This window comes from Oreochromis aureus, linkage group 7, assembly GCF_013358895.1.
Source record: "Oreochromis aureus strain Israel breed Guangdong linkage group 7, ZZ_aureus, whole genome shotgun sequence".
NCBI lineage: Eukaryota > Metazoa > Chordata > Actinopteri > Cichliformes > Cichlidae > Oreochromis > Oreochromis aureus.
The window spans coordinates 25443049-25465743 of NC_052948.1; the positions used below are offsets into that span (position 1 = coordinate 25443049).

At 39.7% G+C, this 22695-nt stretch overlaps 1 protein-coding gene across 1 annotated transcript in view; it reads left to right on the forward strand.

Annotated features, from left to right (window-relative positions):
• LOC116319279 (metabotropic glutamate receptor 8) overlaps positions 1–13863 on the forward strand; it is a 110826-nt gene extending 96963 nt beyond the window's left edge. Inside the window, exons 8-11 of the mRNA XM_031738561.2 lie at positions 4952–5091; positions 5355–6290; positions 12120–12366; positions 13173–13863. Coding sequence (XP_031594421.2) covers positions 4952–5091; positions 5355–6290; positions 12120–12366; positions 13173–13222 — 1373 coding nt within the window. The 3' untranslated portion in view covers positions 13223–13863. The remainder of the gene's footprint in view (positions 1–4951; positions 5092–5354; positions 6291–12119; positions 12367–13172) is intronic.
• The last annotated feature ends 8832 nt before the right edge of the window (positions 13864–22695 follow it).

The following is a 22695-nucleotide window of genomic DNA, read 5'->3' on the forward strand; positions in this document are numbered from 1 at the left end:
ACACCCACAAGCACTTTTGTCTCTTCTTTTTCTACCTAAATGCTTTCTGTCTAACAATCACATACATTCATAAGAGCAACTTCCGGAACTTATCTTGCCGAAGGATATTTGGCTTGCAGATCAAACCACCAACCTTCCAATTTGTAGATGACCTGACCTACATCCTGAGCTACAGCCACCTCATGATTCGTAATGAACTTACAAATCATGGATTTTAATGTCTTAGTAAGATGATCAGTCTGAGGGTGATAGATGCTGGTCCGAACAGATTTAACACCCAGAAATTCATATGGCTCTTTTAATGTGCGACACATGAACAAGGTGCCCTGGTCAGTTAGTATCTCTTTCAGGACTTGGAGAGATGACCTGAAACAGCACCTGTGCTACACCTTTTGCAGTGATGCAGCACTGAGGTGCCAATGCACAATGGACATTTACTAAAGGTTGAGTGCAATGGCGCAATGGCTGCTGGCCCACCAGCTGACATTCTGGGCAGGATGTGCACTATCAGCGAGCCTCTCCCTGGATGCCCACCCATAAAATGTTGCCGTTATTTCCTCCAGAGTATTTCCAGCCATAGGGTTTTTATGAGCCACCTGGAATATTAGTTCCCAACAGGTTTTAACAACTGCCCCCAACATTCCCGTGCACACAAAGAATCTCCACACGCTATACCTCCAAAAATTTCTCGGGTTCAACATTGCATGTCCCTCCCAGACCGGGGGAACATGCTGGGATGCTGAAGATGTAAAACACCTGCCCCACCTCTCTCAGTGAGCACTCCCTGCAGAGATATCCCAGACACCCCCACCTCCAGCACTCCTGCCCCAGCATCTGTGTGACTCCCCATGAACTGCGCGAAGGGCCTGTAGCCACCAGCACCTGAGGAGGGGAAACAGATAAAAATGAGTTAGTAAGGCTCCGTGGCAGTCTGTGACACCGGAGGTGGACTGAGGAGCCTTTTCCGGCCAGCACTGGTTCATTTCCACTGGCAACTGTACCTACCTCCTGAGCTGTTTCAAGACAATAAGCTCCAACAGCCACCTTTCCTCCTCCCCAGGGCCTGGCTGCATCCGCCTGGCTGCTGCATCCCTGACCCTCTGAGCATTGGCGACGGGGTGATCCTTTGCCTCGATCGAGCACCCCTTGAACTGGTGCCGGTGATCTTCTGAGGTTGTGCCCCAGACTATCGAGAACACGCCTTCTCCATGGCTTGACGGTGATCGAGGAGGGGACTCAGAAAACTTCAGAAAACTTGTAGATGTCATTTCAGACAGGTTTACATGGGTAATATCAGTTTAACTAAACCTGTTAAACATAAACCAGTCAGTTCAGTGATGAAGCAAATATTTCCAACTTTTATCTGGTTAAGGTACTGTTCTGTTTCATCTAATTAAAATTTGTTAAATCTTTAAATCTAAATTAAATCTTTTTGCATCTTTAAGCTGTTGGTCAAGCCCCAAATTGGCAATCCTAAGTGTTGAACTGAATAGGTTAACTGTGAATTAATCTGCAGCCTCTGAAAACATCAACTCAGCTTAGCTTTGCAGCATCAATTATGCACCACCAATTAATCCTGGCTCACCAGTATATGGCCCATGTGTGCTTTGTGCCTCATTGAGTTTCTTGTTATTGCAGTATAGACACACACAAACACTCATGTCACACATGTCTGAGGCTTTCAGGTATGATTTTGTTAGCAGTATACTCAGCTGAACTGACATGAATCAAATTTGATCTCCCTCTATGTTTTTCTTCATGCTTCACATCTCTTAACATATTGGAGAGTGGTTAGTCATAATTCCATGTATGCAGTGCTGCCTATCCATGCTACAATCCAGGACAAAGTGGTGTTTTGTGGCCAGGCAGAAGCCAGAGGGCTAATCGCCAATTCAGCCGTCTGCTCATCGTGCTTATTTTTAGAGGAGCGTCAGAAGGCTAATCGGAAAACTTGTCCTAATGTTAGCGCTCGGTGCAATGTAGCCATCTGTATGAGGCCTTTGTACCAATGTTCTGTTTGAACACGCTTAGCTAAACAAAGTAGAGCAGTGGGTGAGGGAGAAAGAGGGAGAGGTCAGGGAGATTCCCTCAGATTTACTTGGAAATTGGATGCTTGTTAAAAATCAGTAAGACCTTTCTGATGTTTTAAAGCAGTGTGACTGACCCTGTGGAGCAGCTATCAGATTGGATTGGGGAGGGATGAGGAGATGTTTTAAGTGAGTGAACTGATGAATATGTGACAAGTGCATTTCCTGCTGTGATTTCACAAAAAAGTGCAAAGCAAGGCATAAGGAGGAAACAAATAATTCAGCTGTTTTAGTGGACTTTTAATCTCAACAACAGACGTTGTTGAGACAGACATCAGCTTCTCTTCAGTTTTAATAAGCTAAAATACAATGCGTTATACTCTGCTTTGCTCATGACATCTGAAAAGACTAACAGGAAAAAACAGGTTAAGCTGATCAGTGATTAGTGGTCATCCTGCTTTACCACCTGAGCCATGGGCATCCCTGAAGTGGATGTGGTTCAGGATGTCGCGTGAAGGTAGCAGAAGAAATGTGAAAGCTGCAGACGAGTACACATTAGAGTCAGAGCAAGGATGTAGAAATACGAGCAGAGTGAATATGTAGGTTCAGAGTCATTATCACACAGATGAATGGACGACCTGGCAAGCTTCAGCTGTAGCGGTTCCATAAAATCCAGAGACCTTGCTGCACTCCTGGCAGCGTACTAAAAAATGTGGTCCTGTTGGATCCAGGTTGAACAGGAGAATTAATAAAGTATCAGGTCTGTTGCTGTCTGACCTCTTTAATGAACATTTATGGCCAAATTCTCCAGAGATGAATTTATTAAAAAACAATCTTGTTACATGTGTCAATGCCCATCAACACTTTGGTGTTGATATGATGGACTGATTTCTATTGAATGTATAATAGAGCTGATACATCAACAATTTTGAACTTTCCGCCATTACAGGTATACCTGATTCAAAGTAATAGCTAAATGCTGAGATCTAAAACCTTAGTTAGTTGTCACTTGATAAAAACTTACCAAAACTCATATAAAACAAATCTGGACCCAACATTCTAGTATTAAAACGGTCTTATTTGATTTGTAACCAATAGAACAAGTTGTTTTTGTTTGTTCACAGAATGTTTATTTGTAGTGTGTTTCTTCTTATTGTGTTAAATGACATAGATTCAGCATGTGTCCCCAGTGAGTTACTGTGATTATCATGTTTTGAAGTGATGTGAAGTCAGGATGTTAATTCTGTATCAATGCAGAGTCTGTGAAGTGAAGTGAAGTGAAGTGGGGTAGGAGATAGGAGGTGGTGGAGGGGAGTTTGTACATCTTGAGGCAAGCTGTGCTGATTCATCTCCATAGTGATGTGTTTTGGACTACTTTTATTCATGCTGAAGAAAGAAATCAGGGCAGCATCGAATCAAACTGCCACCCACTCACTTTATTATGAATGTGAATTCTTTTGTTGTTGATGTTCTGCAAATTAGCTTCTATCTTCTGCCCATCCTTATTCCACATCTAAACTAATGTGCCTCGAGTCCCCAGTATTATTTACCCCACAGCAAGTAATCCAGCTCAACTGTATGCTAACACCACAATACAGTAAATATAGCAGCTGAAAGAAAAATAGAATGAATCCATTTAGGAGTTTAGCAAGATTAACCAAGACTCTGAATGCTCTTCCTTATGTATAAACATTGGCATCTAGCATTTGGGTTTACAAATTGTGCTTTAATATGCCAGTCAAAACAGTTTTTTTTCTTTATACTTTTATATTCATATTACAAACAACTATGAATGGCAACAACTCAGCTATGAATTGGCCTGCAAAATAACAGAATAGGGTCAGTGGATGCTGAGGTACAATCTCCAAAGTCAGTCGCTATAAACCTCCAAACTTCACGTAGCCTTCAGATTAGCTCCAAAACAGTGTATAAAGAGGTTCATGGAAAAGGTTTTCATGGCCCAGCAGCTGCATCCAAACCTTACATGACCAAGCACAATGCAAAGTGGTGCAGTGTTGTAAAGCACAATGCCATTAGACTCTAAACCACTGGGACTTACTCTTGAGAGTGACAAATCACGCTTCTTTGTCTGGAAATCCGGTGGACTATGTACAATGTAAGTCTGAGTTTGATGGTCCCCCGGAGAACATCATTTGTCTGAAGGACTGACGGCAGCTCTGCAGATCTGCAGCTGTATGTCTTAGACACTCAGGTGAAGAGAGGTGCTGAGCCGTCAACTAATTACCACCTGGTGGTGAGTTGGATTAGGTGGTCAGGCAAGATGCTGGACAGACCCGGTGTACCCAAACGTATAGTGAGGGTGTGCTGGGAATGTCTGGCAGAGGGGACTGCTCTTTGTTTTGATTCTGTTCATAGTTTTTATGGATAGAATATCTAGGCATAGCCAAATGGTATAGTCGTCTCAAGATTGCATTTTTTCTTTTTGTTGATGATGTTGTTCTGTTGGCTTCATCAGACGGTGACCTCCAGTGATTTGCACTCAAGAATTAGATTAATTACATTTGATTAAACAAAATCTTTTGACATAAAAATAGGCTACTAAGATTTTAGTTTAATTTTTGCTAATAATTAGTGGTATTCGAATTCCTGTTACAATAGATTACTTTGTGAGCATCAGCAAATCATCAATCAGGACATCTGGAGAACATTAAACTCCAAATTCCTTAAAACATGCATATAAGTTATAAAATAAATATACAGTTTTAATTTTAAACTTGAGTATTTTCTAGCACTTTTTTATCAATACCCCTTTTTTAAATTTAATCGGACATCTCTCTCTTTCCACATTTACCTCTCCTTCCACGTATTAGGATAACTCGTTATCTTGTGTTTCCCCTTCTTTTCCATCAATTTCTGAAAACAGATTGTTCTGCTCTTTTTTGTTGCTTTGTTGCTTTGTTCAGGAAGTGCAGGGACTCCGGTCATCTTTAATGAGAATGGGGATGCTCCCGGACGCTATGACATCTTCCAATATCAGATCAACAACAGGTCGGTGGCAGAGTACAAGGTCATCGGGCACTGGACCAATCAGTTGCATCTAAATGTAAGGGCCGCTAACTTGCAAGGGGTATAAAACATGAAAATAACAAATATGCTCCCCAGTCAAGCGAAAAGAAACAGTTTTGTGTTTCTCAATTTGATTCTTCACACTGTGGCAGTGTGAAGAATCAGTATTTTATTTGATTTTGCTCTGTTTAGCTCTATCTAAAACCTGTTGCTGTGTGCAATTCTATAATATATTTCAACTTTGATTTAGACCCAACTATGATGGTACAGAGTGCTTAGTTTCCTATTCCTTCTCTTTAGATGGAGGCCTTACAGTGGGCAACTGGGGACTTGTCCCTTCCGGCTTCAGTATGCAGCCTGCCCTGCCGCACTGGTGAGAGGAAGAAAGTAGTAAAGGGTGTGCCGTGTTGCTGGCATTGTGAGCGCTGCGAGGGATACCACTTCCAGGCCAGTGAGTTCACCTGCGAGCTCTGTTCCTACGAAAAGAGACCCAACCAAAACCGTACTGGCTGCCAACCAATCCCCATCATCAAGCTAGAGTGGCACTCACCCTGGGCAGTGGTGCCTGTCTTCATCTCTGTCCTAGGCATTATCGCTACAACCTTCATCATCGTCACCTTTATTCGCTACAATGACACACCCATCGTGCGTGCCTCAGGTCGGGAAGTGAGCTATGTCCTGCTGACAGGTATTTTCCTGTGTTATATCATCACCTTCCCCATGATTGCTGCTCCTGATATTGTCGTCTGCTCCTTCCGCCGCATTTTCCTGGGCCTTGGAATGTGCTTCAGTTATGCCGCGCTGCTCACCAAGACTAACCGTATCCACCGCATCTTCGAACAGGGAAAGAAGGCAGTGACAGCACCACGCTTCATCTCGCCAGCCTCGCAGCTAGTTATTACTTTCTCACTCATCTCAGTTCAGCTTCTGGGTGTCCTCCTGTGGTTTGCTGCTGACCCACCACATACCTTTGTGGACTACGGGGAGCAGCGCACACAGGATCCTGAGAATGCACGGGGTGTCCTGAAGTGTGACATTTCTGACCTATCACTTATCTGCTCCTTGGGATATAGCATTCTCCTGATGGTCACATGCACTGTTTATGCTATCAAGACCCGAAGTGTGCCAGAGACCTTCAATGAAGCCAAACCCATTGGATTTACAATGTACACCACCTGTATTATCTGGCTTGCCTTCATCCCTATCTTCTTTGGCACAGCACAGTCAGCAGAGCGGGTGGGTGCACATCAGCATAATTCACCTTCATATTTATGTAATATTTACCCATCTAACAGCGTTTCCAAATAGAAACTAAACAAATCAGCAACATCTAAATATCCTCTCACACATACTGTGTGTAGGCAAATGACAAATGACACAAGACAAGTTCATAGAAAATCATAATATATCTTATATTGGGCTTAGATAAAAACTTGTTAGTTCATCCACTGAATGTAACAAGCTCTTTTCCCACCTGCCTTTATTTCAACTTAAAAACAAAATGACAGAATACCAGGTAAGTGTTCTGTGCCTGAGATGATCATAAGGATATCTCCAATCCACCATAAAAAAACACAGTTTGAAACAGAGTGCTTAGAGCTTTTGCTGTTGGTTTACAGGATCTGCTTGCATATCTACTGACCTCATCATCTGAAATTATAGGCCATTTTACCATGAGTCACCTTTCATTTAATTATATTTTGGTTAAAAAATGGGAAATATAGTGAGATATGCCCAGTTTTGGCTAATAGTTCTTTGTTGGTGCAAGAATGCTATTTTATGTCTTTCAAGATAAATTCGTTATCTTTGTTATTTTCTTAGATTCAACAGGCTGTAACTAAAGATAGAATTCAAATGTTTTCTAATTTTTCTGCTATGTGTAAATACAATACTTGTTCACTGTCCTTTCATGCTTTAATGATTCATTGAAGCATGGAAAGACAGTGAGTTAAGTGGCCTAACAAAAAGGCATTCCTCTGGACTGGATTTAAAATGAGTGAAAAAGGAGCCAATGTCCAAAGAAAAACTAAGAAAAAAACCCTATAACACACAGAGATCAATAAAGAGAACCAAAACCATGAATAACACTAAAATAAAGAATATCAGTTAATCAAGAAACACAAAACACTGGGTCCCAGACCCCGTAATGTGGCATTATGTCTCAGTGGGATTACTGTAATGTGCTATATAAACCAAGGAAAAAAGAATATTCCCATTTAACGTTATTTACGATTTGCTGCCTTTTTGGAGCTAAAAGAGGCTACTCAAACACATGAGATATCAGTGGAAAGCCCAAGATGTCCTCTATTTAATACATCAGGACTTAGTAAGATACCTCAAATAAGTCACAAGATATTGACCAAAGACAAATGTCCATACAGAGGACATGAATAGGCAGGGCCTCAGGAGGTTATGTTGGAGTTAGACAGTTTTCCCTCTCACATCTCCAGTTGGTTCAAAATGCCGCTTTTGACTGCAGGGTGTAGAGAAGTGAACCTTAAGCCTATTATGGCCACACTCCATTGGCTGCCTGTGCACTTTAGAATCCCTCCTCAAGTTCTTTTGTTTTTAAATCCTCAAATTATTTAAATCCTTAAATAGTTTTGCCCTGTGGTGCCTCTCTGAGCTGCTTTACTCATACACATACACACATACATGTCCAAGGTCAAGTAATCTGACCAGCTGCTCATACGTGCACAAAAAGCGGAGGTTTGGAGGGTATTTTCTTTTGTTGACCCCAGATTATAGAATAAATTGTCTTTGCACATTACACAATCACCTACATTGTCCATTTTGAAACTAATCTTAAAACTCTCTGGCTTTTCAACCCAGCATGAGACATTGATCTTACTTGTTTCAATTTTGTTTTGTTGTTTTATAGTTGCTTGTTTTTGTTTTTATTATAGTTTTTTTTAATTGGTGTTAATTTCTACTTTTTGCTAAAGTGCTTTTTTTTGCCTGTCCTGTCCGGCACTGTAGCAATCAGAGTTATTGTCTGAAGGCCAAAGAAAATGCCCAAAGTGCTTTAAAAATGAAGTTGGTATGGCATGTATGGTATAGTACATTACAATGCTACCCAGGTAGCTGGAGTCAGGACTGTCTGTATGTGACCAGCCTTCAGCTTCAAAGCAATGTGCGACAAGCAAATTACTTCCAGTGTGGAAATAGCTTAGGAATGTATCTGTAGTTTGCCATTGGAGTGGCAGATCATGTGAACTAGCATGATTTCACAGATACTCCAAAATCCAAAGTAATAGCAGTGGTGAATGGACTGGTTCTTATGTAGAGTTTTTCTACTCTGCTTTGAAAACTCAAAGACCCTTATGTAACATGCCTCATTCTCCCATTCACACATCTTCCAATGAACATATTGGAGAACAACCGGGTTGAGTATCATATCTAAGAATACTTTGGCATGCAGCCTGGAGCAGTCAACCACTAACCTTCCTATTAGTAGATGACCTGCAAACAGTAAGGTCTTTAGGATGTTAACTATGTAGCTTACTGCTAACTTCTAAATCTGCTCAACTTGTAAGACCTCTTTTGTCCAAATGCTACAATTGATCTTATCAACAACAAGAAATACTACACTCATCACTTTTTTTGGAGTTTTTAAAGAATTTGAGACCTTTCTACCGTTCAGCACCTCAAGTTCAGTTTGATTTGAAAAACTCAGGGAGCATTTGATCCTGAAAATTGGCTATTTCTGTTATATAGGATAACCTATAGGATAACCTATATCCTTTTTGCACAAATCTGAAGTTTGGTAGACTAAGACTATATTTGAGGGTATAATTGTCATGCCATTTCACGTTAAAATGTTCCTTTAAAAACCAGTGTGTAACTATGAGTACGCTGCTGGCTTACCTTTCTTCTCTATGTTTCCTAACACTTATTATTAGACTACTGTGACCTTCAAACACTGGTTTTATAGTAACAGTTTATATCTAAGAAGCCACATAAATTACTTAAGAACTTGTTTTTCCCTATACTTTAATTGTGTCGTGCATTTTCATAACGATTCCTTAATGCATCACTGGAATCCCTGCCACCTACTTGTTTTGGGCTTTTAAATACGGAACTCACCATCTGTCGCCAATGTTCCTTCCTCCCCTTTACTTCCTCTCTTTCCTGGTGGCTGAGCAGAGCACCACTGAGGAATCCAGCTGTCAATTTAACAGTCGGTTAAAAGGGCCATTAACCTGGCTGTGCTTCCTTGAGGCGGTTGTCATGGTAATGAAGTTGGTGTCAAAACAGTCCGTAACAGCAGGTGGCGTTCTGTTTTGGGAGCATGAGCGAAGGTGTGCTGTGACAGATGTTGCAAGGCAGGTATGAGCTTTGTGGTGCCTGGTTGAGCTCCCCACGTGTGTGTGTGTGTGTGTGTGTGTGTGTGTGTGTGTGTGTGTGTGTGTGTGCACGTGCACGTGTGTGCATGTGTGGTGTGTGTGTGCGCACGTGTGCGTGTGTGTGTGTGTGTTGTGCGTGGGCTTGAGTCAGGTTGAAAACTGTTCTCTCTCTCTTTCACTCTCTTAACTGAGTAGACAATTTCCTTGCTGCATCAGGCAGTTGGTTTTCATCCCAAAACAGACTGCAGCACAACTGTCAGCTGACAGAGAAGACAAACACTTTAAAACTTCCTGTTTCAGTTGAGACCACAAAGATGCTCTCCATTTAAACCCGATGCTAAATGATGCTAAGTTTCATTTTGGTTCAGTTAAAGCAGTTGGAGAATATTTGCTGCAGTGATATCCACCTGATCTGTGACTTCATTGTTTCACTTGCACTGGTTTTCCTGCTCAGCTATCCCTATTTTATTCATGCAGCAGCTCATGTCTCCGCTGCATAAAATCCACCTGAATGTACAGAAGTTACTGTTTTTCTCAATAGCTGACTCAAAATTAGTACTCTCTGGTGCAAAATAATTCATTGTTTGGTTTTTGTACATTTTCTGTACATTTTGTACATTTTCACAATAAAACCAGATAGGTTTTTGTTTCTTTCACCCCTTCTGGCCAAAGTTTTAGAAGCACAAGTCTTGTTTAAGTTAGTATTGTGTATGTTTAACTTTGCATGCTACTTACTTCACTCATAGTTTTCATTTTCAGCTCCATGTTTTTATTGTCGCTAGTAGAGAAGCTTCTTAGCAGTTCAAAATAATTTTTATTTATCTTATGTATTTCAACCAGTTTATCCACTCTCAGGTTGTTTGTTGCTGGGTGGAATTGGTTGCAAAAAGGATGCTACATCAAAAAACGTACTATTGACTTGGTCACTGTCACTTGTTGTTTGCAAGGAGATGACAACATGTCTGCAACTACTCAACGACTAATTATTAAGCAGTTGTGAAACTGAAGAATTCCCATTCAAAGTAAAATGTATGCCTTATCACTTAAACCAATAAGGCTTTTAGTTTGAAGCTGAACAGCCTCTGGTTTCTTCCAGTTAGTGTTTAGTTAGAGAAAAGTTGACTGCTTCAGTGCAGCTAATGCCAGAACACAGGTCAATGCAGCAACCTAGTGAGCAACCAAGTAAACACAAAGAGTGCCCTTGTTCCAACTGATTTCACAGAGCAACAGCCAGCACCCTCTAACATCTTCACCTCATTTTTCAACTAGTCAAGGATTACACACGTCTCCCTGGCAGCCATCTCTATGCCTGTGTGACTGAGGTCTTATACTAAAGATATCACCTTTCACTGACATCATACAGTTCAACAAGTAGAAAAACTATTTACACCACTCTGAAGCGTGAGTTTCTAGATCATCGTCATTCAGCAATACTTCTACATACACTGACATCATCACTGGACGTTTTGGCTATTTTTTGCATATGAGCATGAAACATACATTATGTGAAAAAGAACATTTTCACAGGAGTCAATGCAGTCCTGTGAATAACTAAGTACTGTCGAGAGAAGTGGGCCAGAGAGAGATTGAAGTCCCCCTGACTTTCCCCTGTCATCACATCTGAGAGGTGGTGAAAGGTTTCAACATCCAGCCTTATCTGTTAAAATGATCAGAGTGCTAAAATAGTGCTATTCCTTATTTGCTAGTAGTAAATCCCCTTTATTCTCAATCAAAGACAAATCAAAATAAAAATGTGAAAAAGATAAGAAATGTTGCCAATCCATTGTTATACATGATTTTGAAAAAAAGAAATGGTAGTCTAATGGTTACACAGAATCACAATTCATATGTAATTTTGCTAATAGTTAAATATTGTTTAATACTGATCAGAATAGAATCAGGTATGTTAAAATTATGTTTAAGTTTAACCCATATAATAAATAAGAAAATATGGTCTATGAAATTATTCTAATAACAGGCCGCACTGTGAGGCTGTATAGAAAAGGCCTTGGGAAAAATATCTATTATAACAGCCAGAACAATTAGCTCTTCTAAAAAAACTCATTCCTGGGGTGTCTTTTATTCTTCAAATGGTCCTTGAGGGGATGGTAGCGCAATTAACACCTTTTCCTCCTATCCTGACTCTACAGCCAAAACTGTGAGGATCAGAAGAATTTGATTTGTCAGTGAACAGAGAGAAACAGGGGACAATAATGACAGTTACTACAGTAATCATTATACTTACTTACTCATAATACATAATACAAACACTTTAATCTAGTGTTGAATTAGATTAATTTGTCCTGGATGTTTCTTTTTGCGTGCCTTCTTGGCTTCTCATTGGTTTGTGCAATACAGCCAATAAATAACAAAAAATCAGATCAAATTCTTTCTGTATTTAACACATGACATTAATCTCTGAATTGTGAATGATTATGAGCTGGATGAGCTACTAGATCACTGAAATTAAAGATCCATTTTTAATATAAACTTTGTTTAAACGTAGCTACTTTAGTGAAATGAATTGCAAAAGAGAAAACTTCATTTTATATGATTGTATCCTAAATCCTTGGAATTATTATAGGTCACTAAAAGCACCAGATGTTTCATAGTTTCTTTGCACCGTAGTTTAGCTTTATTAGGAGGTCGATGTCTTGGTCATTTTACTGCCTCTTTGAATCTTATTCTCAACCAGTCATTCCTTCTGTCTTATCCACAGATGTACATCCAGACGGCCACACTGACAGTGTCTCTGAGCCTCAGTGCTTCTGTCTCTCTGGGCATGCTCTATATGCCAAAGGTGTACATCATCATCTTCCACCCCGAGCGGAACGTCCCCAAACGTAAACGCAGCTTCAAGGCCATTGTCACCGCTGCCACTATGACCAGCAAGCTGTCACACCTGGCAGCTGAGCGGCCCAATGGCGAAGTGAAGACTGAGCTTTGCGAGGGTATGGAAGCTAGTGGTGAGTGCGACCAGGAGATGTTGGATAGCTGGCATTAAAAGATCAGGAAGAGACGGGGAACAAGATGATCTAGTTAAATCTAAACATTATCCTTTAAATTATGGTAAAAGTATTATTGTTAGAATCAGATGGAAAGGACAGATGTGCAAGAAAATATATATTTTGTTAATGAGGTGATGTCAGAGGCAGAATGAGTTTCTTTCTTCTCTTCAGTAATAAGCATTTAACATGAAGTGGCTGGAGTTTATTTAGACGTCACCTGAGACTGGATTTGAAGTCAAAACTGCTTATAGCTCAGAGTTACACTTCAAAGCTACTTCTTAGTCCATCAGCAGAAATTCATGAGACGTCAGATTGTTTACTCATTCGAGATGTACTGACTGAATTGCTCTTCTTTATTTAACAAGCAGGAGCTTCCACATCACTTTTAATTTCTCTGCCTTATAGAAGGCTGATGTTCTTACACATAAAAGAGGTTGTCTTTTATCCTGCAGAAGTAATAAACATTCAATTTGCAGTTTTTCCAAGAGAAATAAGAATTAAGGTGGTATACCGAATATAATAATCAGTCATTTTTTTGCTTGTTTCAGCCACAACTCATGGTCTCCTTCAGCAGAATCCAAGAATTATGTTAGAATTATTGTAATCATAATCTTACCATATAGGTATACACAGCGGAACTGTGGCTAAACAAGAGTGATGTAACCATAAGAGACAAAAAAATACCAATAGAGAAGAGTGAGAGTTGTCTGTTGCTGTTCTAATATCTCAACTCATAAACCTGCTGTTTTCTATCCTTTTGTTAGTGCCACCTCCAAAAACGACCTATGTGAGCTACACCAACCATGCCATGTGAAGATATAACAACTTTGGCACACAGACCTTTTGGGACATTTAATATGCACATTTTTTGTCAGATTTTGAGGAAAGGACACCACCACAGGCTATGACAGAAACGAGGTACTCTGAACAATTTCAAGATCAGAGGAAATCTGTGGAGGTTTTTTGTTTGTTTGGTTTTTTCTGTTTACAGACAGCAGGGAACAGACCTCAGCGGAGCAAAAAACCTATGATAATCAGAAGTAAAATCCATCCGAAAACCATTAAGGAAACGAGAAGATGGTAACTGGAGACTCAAGCAAAATTTTTGTTTAAATACATTTTTAAAAAATCTTCTGAAAAACATTGTGGGGACCAACTGTGTTTGTTGCTAATTGTATGTTGACAACAAAAACAACTTAATAGTGGTTGTGAAAATTCTGATTTTGTCTGATGTTGTGTGTCCATTGACGTGCATTTTGAGATGATGCTGTCACTGTTTTTGACTAACTGGTTGGCAGGTTTTGGTTGTGATATGTTTAAATGCCATGGTTTAACTAACGCATGCACTTTTTATACAAAGCCTCTATTTATAATAAAAGAATGTTTCTCAAGTCGTAGCCATTGTTTGTTCTATTTGAAGGGGGAAGTCTGAAAAAGACATTGTTTGAAAAAGACAGAAATGGACAAAATTAAAACTCTTTCTTTCATAATGGCTGTGGCAACTTTTTGATTTCCCATTTATTTCAAACTGCCGTTGTCATCGCAGTGACAAAAAGTTTATGTTATGGAAACACTGCTAGGCTAAGTGCAAGGCTTCAGGGATGCATTTTCTTAATGTTCTTGATAGAGAAGCCGGGTTGATTTCTTATGTCAACATGCAACCTGGTGTTAGGGAAATGCTAGTGAATAAAATAAGTGTATATTAAGGTGGTTGTAGATTCAAAAGTAAATACAATTAATGTCCTAAACATCTCTTTCTAAAGACCAATAGGGGCAACTTGTTAGCAAAAGAAAGAGTCTTTAAAGTGGACATGCAAGGTTAATTTGAAACATGGAACCCTACTCTACAAAGTCTCCTTTATTTACATTTGGGCTTCAATTCTCCTCCCTTTTATTATGAAGTAATCCACTCAGTAAGACAGAGTGAGATAAGAAATTCTTAACCAAGCATGTGAATAAGGCCTCCAAAAAGTATGTCATCTCTTCTCTGGAGGCTTCTTTTATTTTTTGGTCTGTCACACACACATCAACCTATTGTCCCTAAAGACCTGCTGATGGATGTTAGGATTCCTAACATGGTTCAGTAAGAAATTTAGTTATGTTTGTGACATATATGGTAATCTGAATGTATAAAGTGTTTGTATGTGCTTGGGAAAAAGACTTTTATTGCATAAAATAGTGCTCACCATATCTTGTGGACATCTGCTCTGCCAGCTGATTGTGCCACTGAGTCTGTTCACCTGACCCAACAAGGAAAAATCAAGACTCTCAACTTAAACAGATTCTTCTCAACACAAACCTCATTTATAAAGTGCTCTAAAAACCTGGGCATTACAGCAAACAGGTGGATTCTCTTTTTTCAATGCGGCTAGCCAGTAAAAAATTTTATTTACAAAATTAAATACAATCACACCTCTCCAGGTCTCACTGCCCCATTGCCCACCTGACCATTAAAGCCAGGGACTCTGAGAAGGCTGGCTACAGCGTAAACCACAGTCACAACCTGTTTGCGGCCCAAAGGCGCAAGTAAACAACCCTGTTGACGAAAACTTTAATGTGCAGGCAGCAAGCCTCCTGCGGGTGGTGGGCCTGCATGCGCTCATTATTTGTCTTGTACAAAAAATTTGTTACAGATATTTTTCTAGTCTTTAAAATCGATAAAAATTCCCCCAGTTAGCAAGCTCAATTGCTAAGGTTTAGTGTAATCTTTCATACTGGAAATGCTGCATCTCGTTAGTTAAATTTATATTCCAGCAATGCAGTGCTCTACTAATGGTAGTAATAGTATAGTGGATATTTTGTCAGGGTTAAAAAACTGCACTGATTTACATTTTCTGACATTAAAGCTGGGTCCATATTTATACCATACTGATACTGGGGCCTCTCACAGAAGCCTTGTTGTTGTTTCAGTGTTGTACTCCCAAAGATAAAAAGAGTAGTGCTTCCACAAGACATTAGAAAAAAGTAATCAATTTATGCTGTCTTCTAGTAACAAAGACCAGCTGGTAGTATTTACACAGAGATCGTATGAAATCATTCATTCTATTGAATATGAGTTAAGTGAAGTTGCTCATGCAGATCACTGAAATTGTTCCTGTCTGCAACACCTGCTGGGCATTTGTCCAGAGACTCACTAGAAGAAGGTCATGTAAAGGAGAGTTCTCCATTAACAAGAGAGAATAACTTCCATGTGATATACGATAGAGGAAATGTGAGAAATCAGCCAACACCACAAGATCCACATAAGATTAAAAAAAAAAAATTCTATTATCTTTTAGTAGGAAAGAAACAGTAACTTTATCTACACTGGATTTGACCTTTAACATCTTACAAACCTGGCAGGAAATTCAGCACAGTGTGCATCTCAATACAAAAAAAGACAGTCAGTGGGATCAATACATTCTGTGGAATCAGAGAGGGGGAATCAATACATGCTGCTGGAGAGAACTCCTCGTGCATGTAATGAATATTTCTGCATGTACTGGCAGGAAAAAAGAACAAGCAGAGTCTGAGTGATGAAGCATCCAGACTCTACTTTCCCCGGATGTCTCTCATTTCTTGCATTTGCAGCCAACTGAAAGAACAGAACTACAATGAAGATAATACTAAAGATGAAACAGCTCAGCTAATTTTCTATACAGGTTCTGTTTTAGTATTTCCTGTTTGATCAGGCGTTTGCTCCCAGGCTCGGCTGCTCACACATACTTTAGAGATTGTATTTCCTGCTTTGAGATATTCACATTCAGTTCATTTAACGAAGAACTACAGTTTGTCTTTAACCTACCACATACTTAACATAACAAGATGCAGTAATGGTTAAGTTGAGGCTGGTTTGAAACCGGTAACTGCAACTTACTGCTCTCACCATCTTTTCTATTTGGAACTATCTGAGGTGGCTGTAGCTCAGGAGGGTTAGCAGGCCATCTACTAACCGGGGGGTTGGTGGTGAGTGCTCAGGCAGTGTTAGGAAGATTACTTTTCAAATGTATTCCACTACATATTACAGAATACATTCCCCAAAATTTAGTTTGTAACGTATTCCGTTAAGTTACTCACTGTGAGTAACGTATTCTGAATACATTGGATTACTTAATATATTGTAATGCTTTTTACAACTACATGAATGTACTATTGCCCTGTGATTTCTTACTATTACTGAAGGCTACTCGCCACCGAGCTATCATTGTTAGCTGGTGTTCGCTGAGGTTTGCTCATAGACCGCTTTCAGAACTGCACATGATTATTTGCAGCTAGCGGGTTGTGAATGCTATCCATCAAGTGTAACAGTCTGCAGTCTATGAACTAACCTCAGGTAGAGTAGAAGAGCATTATACAAGAATCAGTACATTTGCCATTGCACTAGGTCATTCCAAACATAATCTGAGGCAAACTCTAGCTTGCCTCAGGCAAACTATCCACTGGGGTCAATTGTAATTTCAAGCTACATTATGCCAGTGGACTGTTAATAATCAAGTGCCAAACATGCAAAATCTAGGGTCACCATCAACAATATTATACAATATTCACAATATTCATTCACTGTCTTTAGGGTTCGCTAGCTTAGCTTAATTCATAGCCAACTTGCTAGCAGCATGGCCTCTTCACCTGTCCCTTCTGCACCTTCCTGCTCAGTGTCTAAGATGTTTAGTTACTTCTCGGCTTCCTTTAGTAATAATGGTGCTTGTAATAAATATAGCCTGTCTTGAGGCTAGTAGTAGTCATTTTATTTTGAGCTTGCAATCAGACATAATCATTAAAGCTGTATTGCAGAGAATAAAACACCTACCATCAACCTATTCATTTGTTGACTCTTTGAACACTAACAGAGGCTATTGTTTACAAAGACAAACAGTCCATTGTAAATGTGTGAGGTGGGGACATAAGTTTTAGAAAACTCTCCATTGGCAGACAGTGCAGGAAACTCCACGCACAGTGAGAGAGGGAGAAAGGCGATATCAGTAGGCAGTAGCTTTAGTGGGAATTTTATATCAACAGTCAAATAAATTGCAAAAGAAGAAAAGAAAAAAAGCAAAAAGGCTACACCAGCAAAAGACCACATTGAGTCCCACTGCTGTGAGCTAAGAACAGGAAACTGAGGCTACAGTTTGCATGGGGTCACAAAAATTGGACAATAGAACACTGGAAATAAAACATTGCCTGGTCTGTGGAGTTTTGGCAATGGCTGCAACATTCAGATGGTAGGGTCCGAACTTGGGATAAACAACATGGATGCCTCGTGCATTGTATTAACAGTTCAGACTGGTGCAGATAATGTATAGATGTGTGGAACACTTTCTTGGTATAATTTGGACCCCTTAGAAATACTACTTTGAAATACTCCCTTTTAACAGAAAGGAACCTCCAGTCAGGCAGGGGAAGCCATCTACTGTGACCAGTTGGGGGTGATGGGAGGATGACAGGACAAAACACACTGTGGAAGAGAGCCAGACGTTAACAATAACTACTGACTACATGCAGAGTTGTGTACTAACAACATATAGTAAGTTAAAAAGGTGACTGAAGAAGAAACACTCAATAAACCTATTGCAATGTAACTAAGAGAGCTTTCAGGGTCACCTGATCCACCCCTAGCTATAAGCATTGTCAAAAAGGAAAGGTTTAAACCTAATTTAACACTAATGGGAAAAAAAAGTATAGGAGAAATACGCTCTCTTTATAGTCACTGCTGCCGCATTTGGACCAACGCAGCCTTTTCAGGAAGTTTTTAGGACATCCTGAAATCTTGCCTTATAGATTTTCTGCAAAATTCTCTACCAGTTTCTGCCATCAGCTGGGTAAATGCTCTAAATCATATTATGAAACTGGTAGTGCATGTAAGTGAAAGTGTACATCACAATAAATAATTCAAATTGTCTTCCTTGACTAGGTATTTTTTTATTTTTGAATAAATGAGTCTGAACAGAGAACTTTTAAGTTGTGGATTTTTCAAGGTGGAACCCAGAAATATTCTTGATTTATGACTTGAGCCTGTATGGAATAAAATATGTTTTAATTGAACCCAAAATGTCATCTTTAGTGAAGTAGCAGAAGTGTCTAAAGTAACAGAAATAATCTTTTTAAGTCTCACCATCAGCAACTTTTTTTTTAATAGAAATGGCTTTGAAAATTAGTCTTGGAACAGAATAGAACTGAACATAATACCAGTGCAAACATAAACTGACGTATTCATACTCAGATAAGGCTGGTCACAGATCATTCACTGGTATTCTCGTCATATCAGCATGTAAATCAAATTCATGATTAGCATGAGAAATCTGCCACTGGCATCACACAGGCATCTGAGTTGCCTATTTATAAACCACAGAATGGAAAACTGCTTCAAGAAATAATTTTTTTTAATGCATATATATGAGTGTGCAGAAAGCAGAAACACAGCAACTCATTTCTTTACATACAGACAGCAGAAAAAGACCATAGTGATCCCTCAAGTGTGTGTTGGATAAATGGATCAGCTTAGAATCATATGTACAACTGCATATGACTGCGGTGGCAATTAGCTCCATAATTTGTATGAGACACAATTTTTGCAGTTTTGCCTCTGCACACCACACTACATTAATATATTATTGAAGTATAGACATTCAACTTTAATTCAAGGGGTTTACCAAACTTTGTGCACGCTTTGGAATTAAAGATAGTTACAACATAGTTCCCCTTTTTCAGACACTCAAAAGAAATTGAACAGTTGACTTAAAAACACTTTTCTGATCAGGAAGGTCAGATTAGATTTAGCCAGAAAACAACTAAGAAAGCAGTTCTGAAAAACAAAAATTTTGGACAAAAGAAACCAAGATTAACTTGAACCAGAATGATTGGAAAAGAAAGTATGAAGAAGGAGAGGAATGTTTCATAATTGGAAGCACATCACATCATCTGTCAAACATGGCAGAAGCAATGTTATGGTATGGGCACACATATTGCTGCCAATGGAACTGAGCCAGTAGTGTTTCTTGAATTGTATACGTGTACTCTTGTACTCAATAGTCAGATTCAGCCGAATGCTGGGAAACCACACAGCACTTGACAGTGCAAATTGATAATGTTATTAATAAAAACAATCCTTATATATTTAAAACTATGTTAGTTTGACCACTTATTTTTGAGCCACTGAAAATGACAAACTACAAAAAAGGATGAGTCATGCTGTTGGCTCACCTTTATCCCTGGGACTAAACTTGAAATACTTTTAGTTTACTGACCTTTGTTTACTAGTACTTGACATCACCTAGCTCAGTGATGTCAGCTAACTGTGATCTCCATTTCAGTTTTGTTTGTTTTTGGTGGTTTTGATCTCACTGTCAGATTTTCTAATTACCCTAGTATACAGTAATACTATAACGTCCAAGCCTAATCATTGTTCACGATCACACAGTCACACACTATCTCATAGAGGCTGAAGAATCTGGGTCTTTTTTTTTTCTCTTGTTTGCCATTACTGAGTTTCTCATCTGAGCTGGCAGATCTCGTCCTTTGCCTGTTTTTTTTTTTTTTTTGGGGGGGGTTGTTTGTTTTGGGGTTTTTTGTAGTCTTTTAGCCTGTCCTTGTTATTTTAGGATAAGAATATTTACACACACATATTAGTAAATTAGAGACAATGTGAGATCCTTTGTACTAAAATGCTGTTTAATTGAAAGCTGACCTTTCAACATGATAATAATCACACAAGCATATCCACAACAAATGACTTAAAAATGGGGGTGTTATGTAATGGCTGAGTCAAAGACTAAATTTGAAACAAGGCAGAACATATTCACCATCTTGCAAACGAATACATTTTTTATGAAACAGTGATTTAATCAACTTCTAAGCTATTTTTGTTAAACAGCACAATATTTCTGACACCAAGAGTGTGCCAATTAAATCCAAAAAAAGTTGGTTTTTTGTTTTTGTTTCACTGTGTGTGTGTGTGTGTGTGTGTGTGTGTGTGTGTGTGTGTGTGTGTGTGTGTGTGTGTGTGTCAAAGAGTCATCCGTTTCAAGCCAAATAAATTACTGTATTGTTAATGATACCCAGTAGATTATTCACAGTAAGACAAACTAAACTAAAAATGTATTTATTTGCTGAATGCGCACGACACATGCAATCACACTCACTGATGTACACCTGCACATTCAGGAATAATAAAGCCGATACATGATGGAAACACTCTCTTGCTTTAACAACCTCCTCTTCATCTCCCTCCTGGGCAGTGGCTATAATTAGCTCTGGCCCCCTGGGCTCCCTACAGGCATAGATGACCCATCGTTGACGCTTGAAATTAATGAGCCACATGCTGTCCTGTTATTATTTACCATTAGCTCTGGCTGTGGAGGAAATGCCGTATTTTTCTTCATTAAGGCATAGCTCCCAGGCAGCGTGCTTATTCAGAAATACACCCCGAGGACTGTGGGAGACAGAAACCTGCTCAGGAACCAAGGACACGTCAGTGATGATAGCTGTAGGTCCTTTTCATTTTCTTTCTTTCCATCCTACCACCTGTCTGCAGACGTCATTATAGGGAGTTCAGTGCTACAAATTCTGCAAATAGGTCAGGGCTCAAACTTTTCACAAACTTGAGGCCATGCTGCTCCACATGTCCGCCCAACAAGATGAGTTGATGAAGCAACTCGCTTCAGTTAAAGGTACGGTGAATCCATCTGCTAACCCAGCCCCTCTTGCTTCAGCTTCTCCCACCGGAGGGATATGTACACAAATCAAGAGAAATGTATACAAAAGCAAGAGAAAGGCACACAATAGAGAACAAGTTGCAAAGTGCTTGGAAGTAGTTCAAAGAAAAAAGACTTGGTCTGAATAGAGTCTGTGTGTGAGTGGCCTGAGAAATTGAGGTTACTCAGACCATGGCTCAAATTGGTGAGGTGAGTGGGCAAGGGTGGGTTGTGGAGGAATAGTGTTTGTTAACAGTCAGAATGGCCAATAGGAAGAAGCTGTTTGTAAGTCTGGAGGTGTGGGACCTGATTCACCTGAGGCACTGACCAGAGGGCAGGGGGTCAAACAGGTAGTGGGTAGGGTGCAAGGGGTCACCTGTGATGGCCCTGGTTTTCCTGAGACAGCTGGCAATAGCCTCCAGAGGTGACATAGAACAACCAGTGAGCAGTGTTAATTACCCTACTGCCTTCTTGGCAGTAGGAGGGCACGCTCTCCACTGAAGAGTGGTAGAAGGTCAGAGGCAGCTTCTGGTCCAGGTTATTCTTCCTCAGGACACGGAGGAAGTGCAGCCACTGCTGGGCCTTCTTTACCAGGGCGTTGGTTATGTGGGTCCAGATGAGATTGGCAGAGATCGGTGGAGAAGTGTTTTAAGCTGACACTATTTGCTTAAAACACTTCATGTCTACAGACTACAGGTCTGTAGACACTGAGGCTGTCTATTCCAGTCTATTTAGGGATGGGAATGATGGTGGAGGCCTTCACACAGGTGGGAACGGTGGCATGAGTCAGAGAGAGGCTGAACAGCCTGGTGAGGATCCCTGCCAGTTGGAGAATTTCTGACCCAGTGCTTGCTTGTGTTTCGGCAAAAGTGATGCACCTATACTTTGGATGGAGCAAAGATCGCTTTCAACATGGTGCAAGGTCACGCACTAAGATGGGCACAAGCTGTGTTAAATTCACATCCGAATCTTTCCTACTCAGAGATCTTTTCCAAATTTGTGTTTTTGGTTGAGCCTGAACTAGCCGACAAAGAATTGCCTTCTCTTGATTCATTGATATCTTTGCGTATTAGGGTGGTGACGACATGCAGGAATTTTTGCCCAGGAAAGATTACAAATCTCAAGGATCTGTGCACCTACCCAATATGAAAGTTCAAATTGCAAAAGACAGCTAGTCACAATCTCTGAATGCTATTATATTTATTTTTTTTACTATGAGATCTCTGAGAACACAATATGTACAAAAATGTGAGCATGTGTTGTCTTCCACCAACTGAGATCTGCATCCCACTTAGCATCTTAATCTTGGGCCTTCATTCAAGCTGCCAAGTGTTCTACTATGACTCCCTTAGTTCCTAAGTTACAGTCAGTATTCTTACACCACAGATATTTATTCAGTACACAAGTATTGACTCAAAACACAGAAGAAAACATGACAGATTGGTCAAGGTAACACATCTGTATGTATATATATATATATATATATATATATATATATATATATATATATATATATATATATATATATATATATATAGTTCCTTGGCAGTAGGAGGCACGCCCTACTGCCAGGAAGGCAGTAGGGAAATAAAGGTACTGATTTAAATCATTTGTGCTGTTT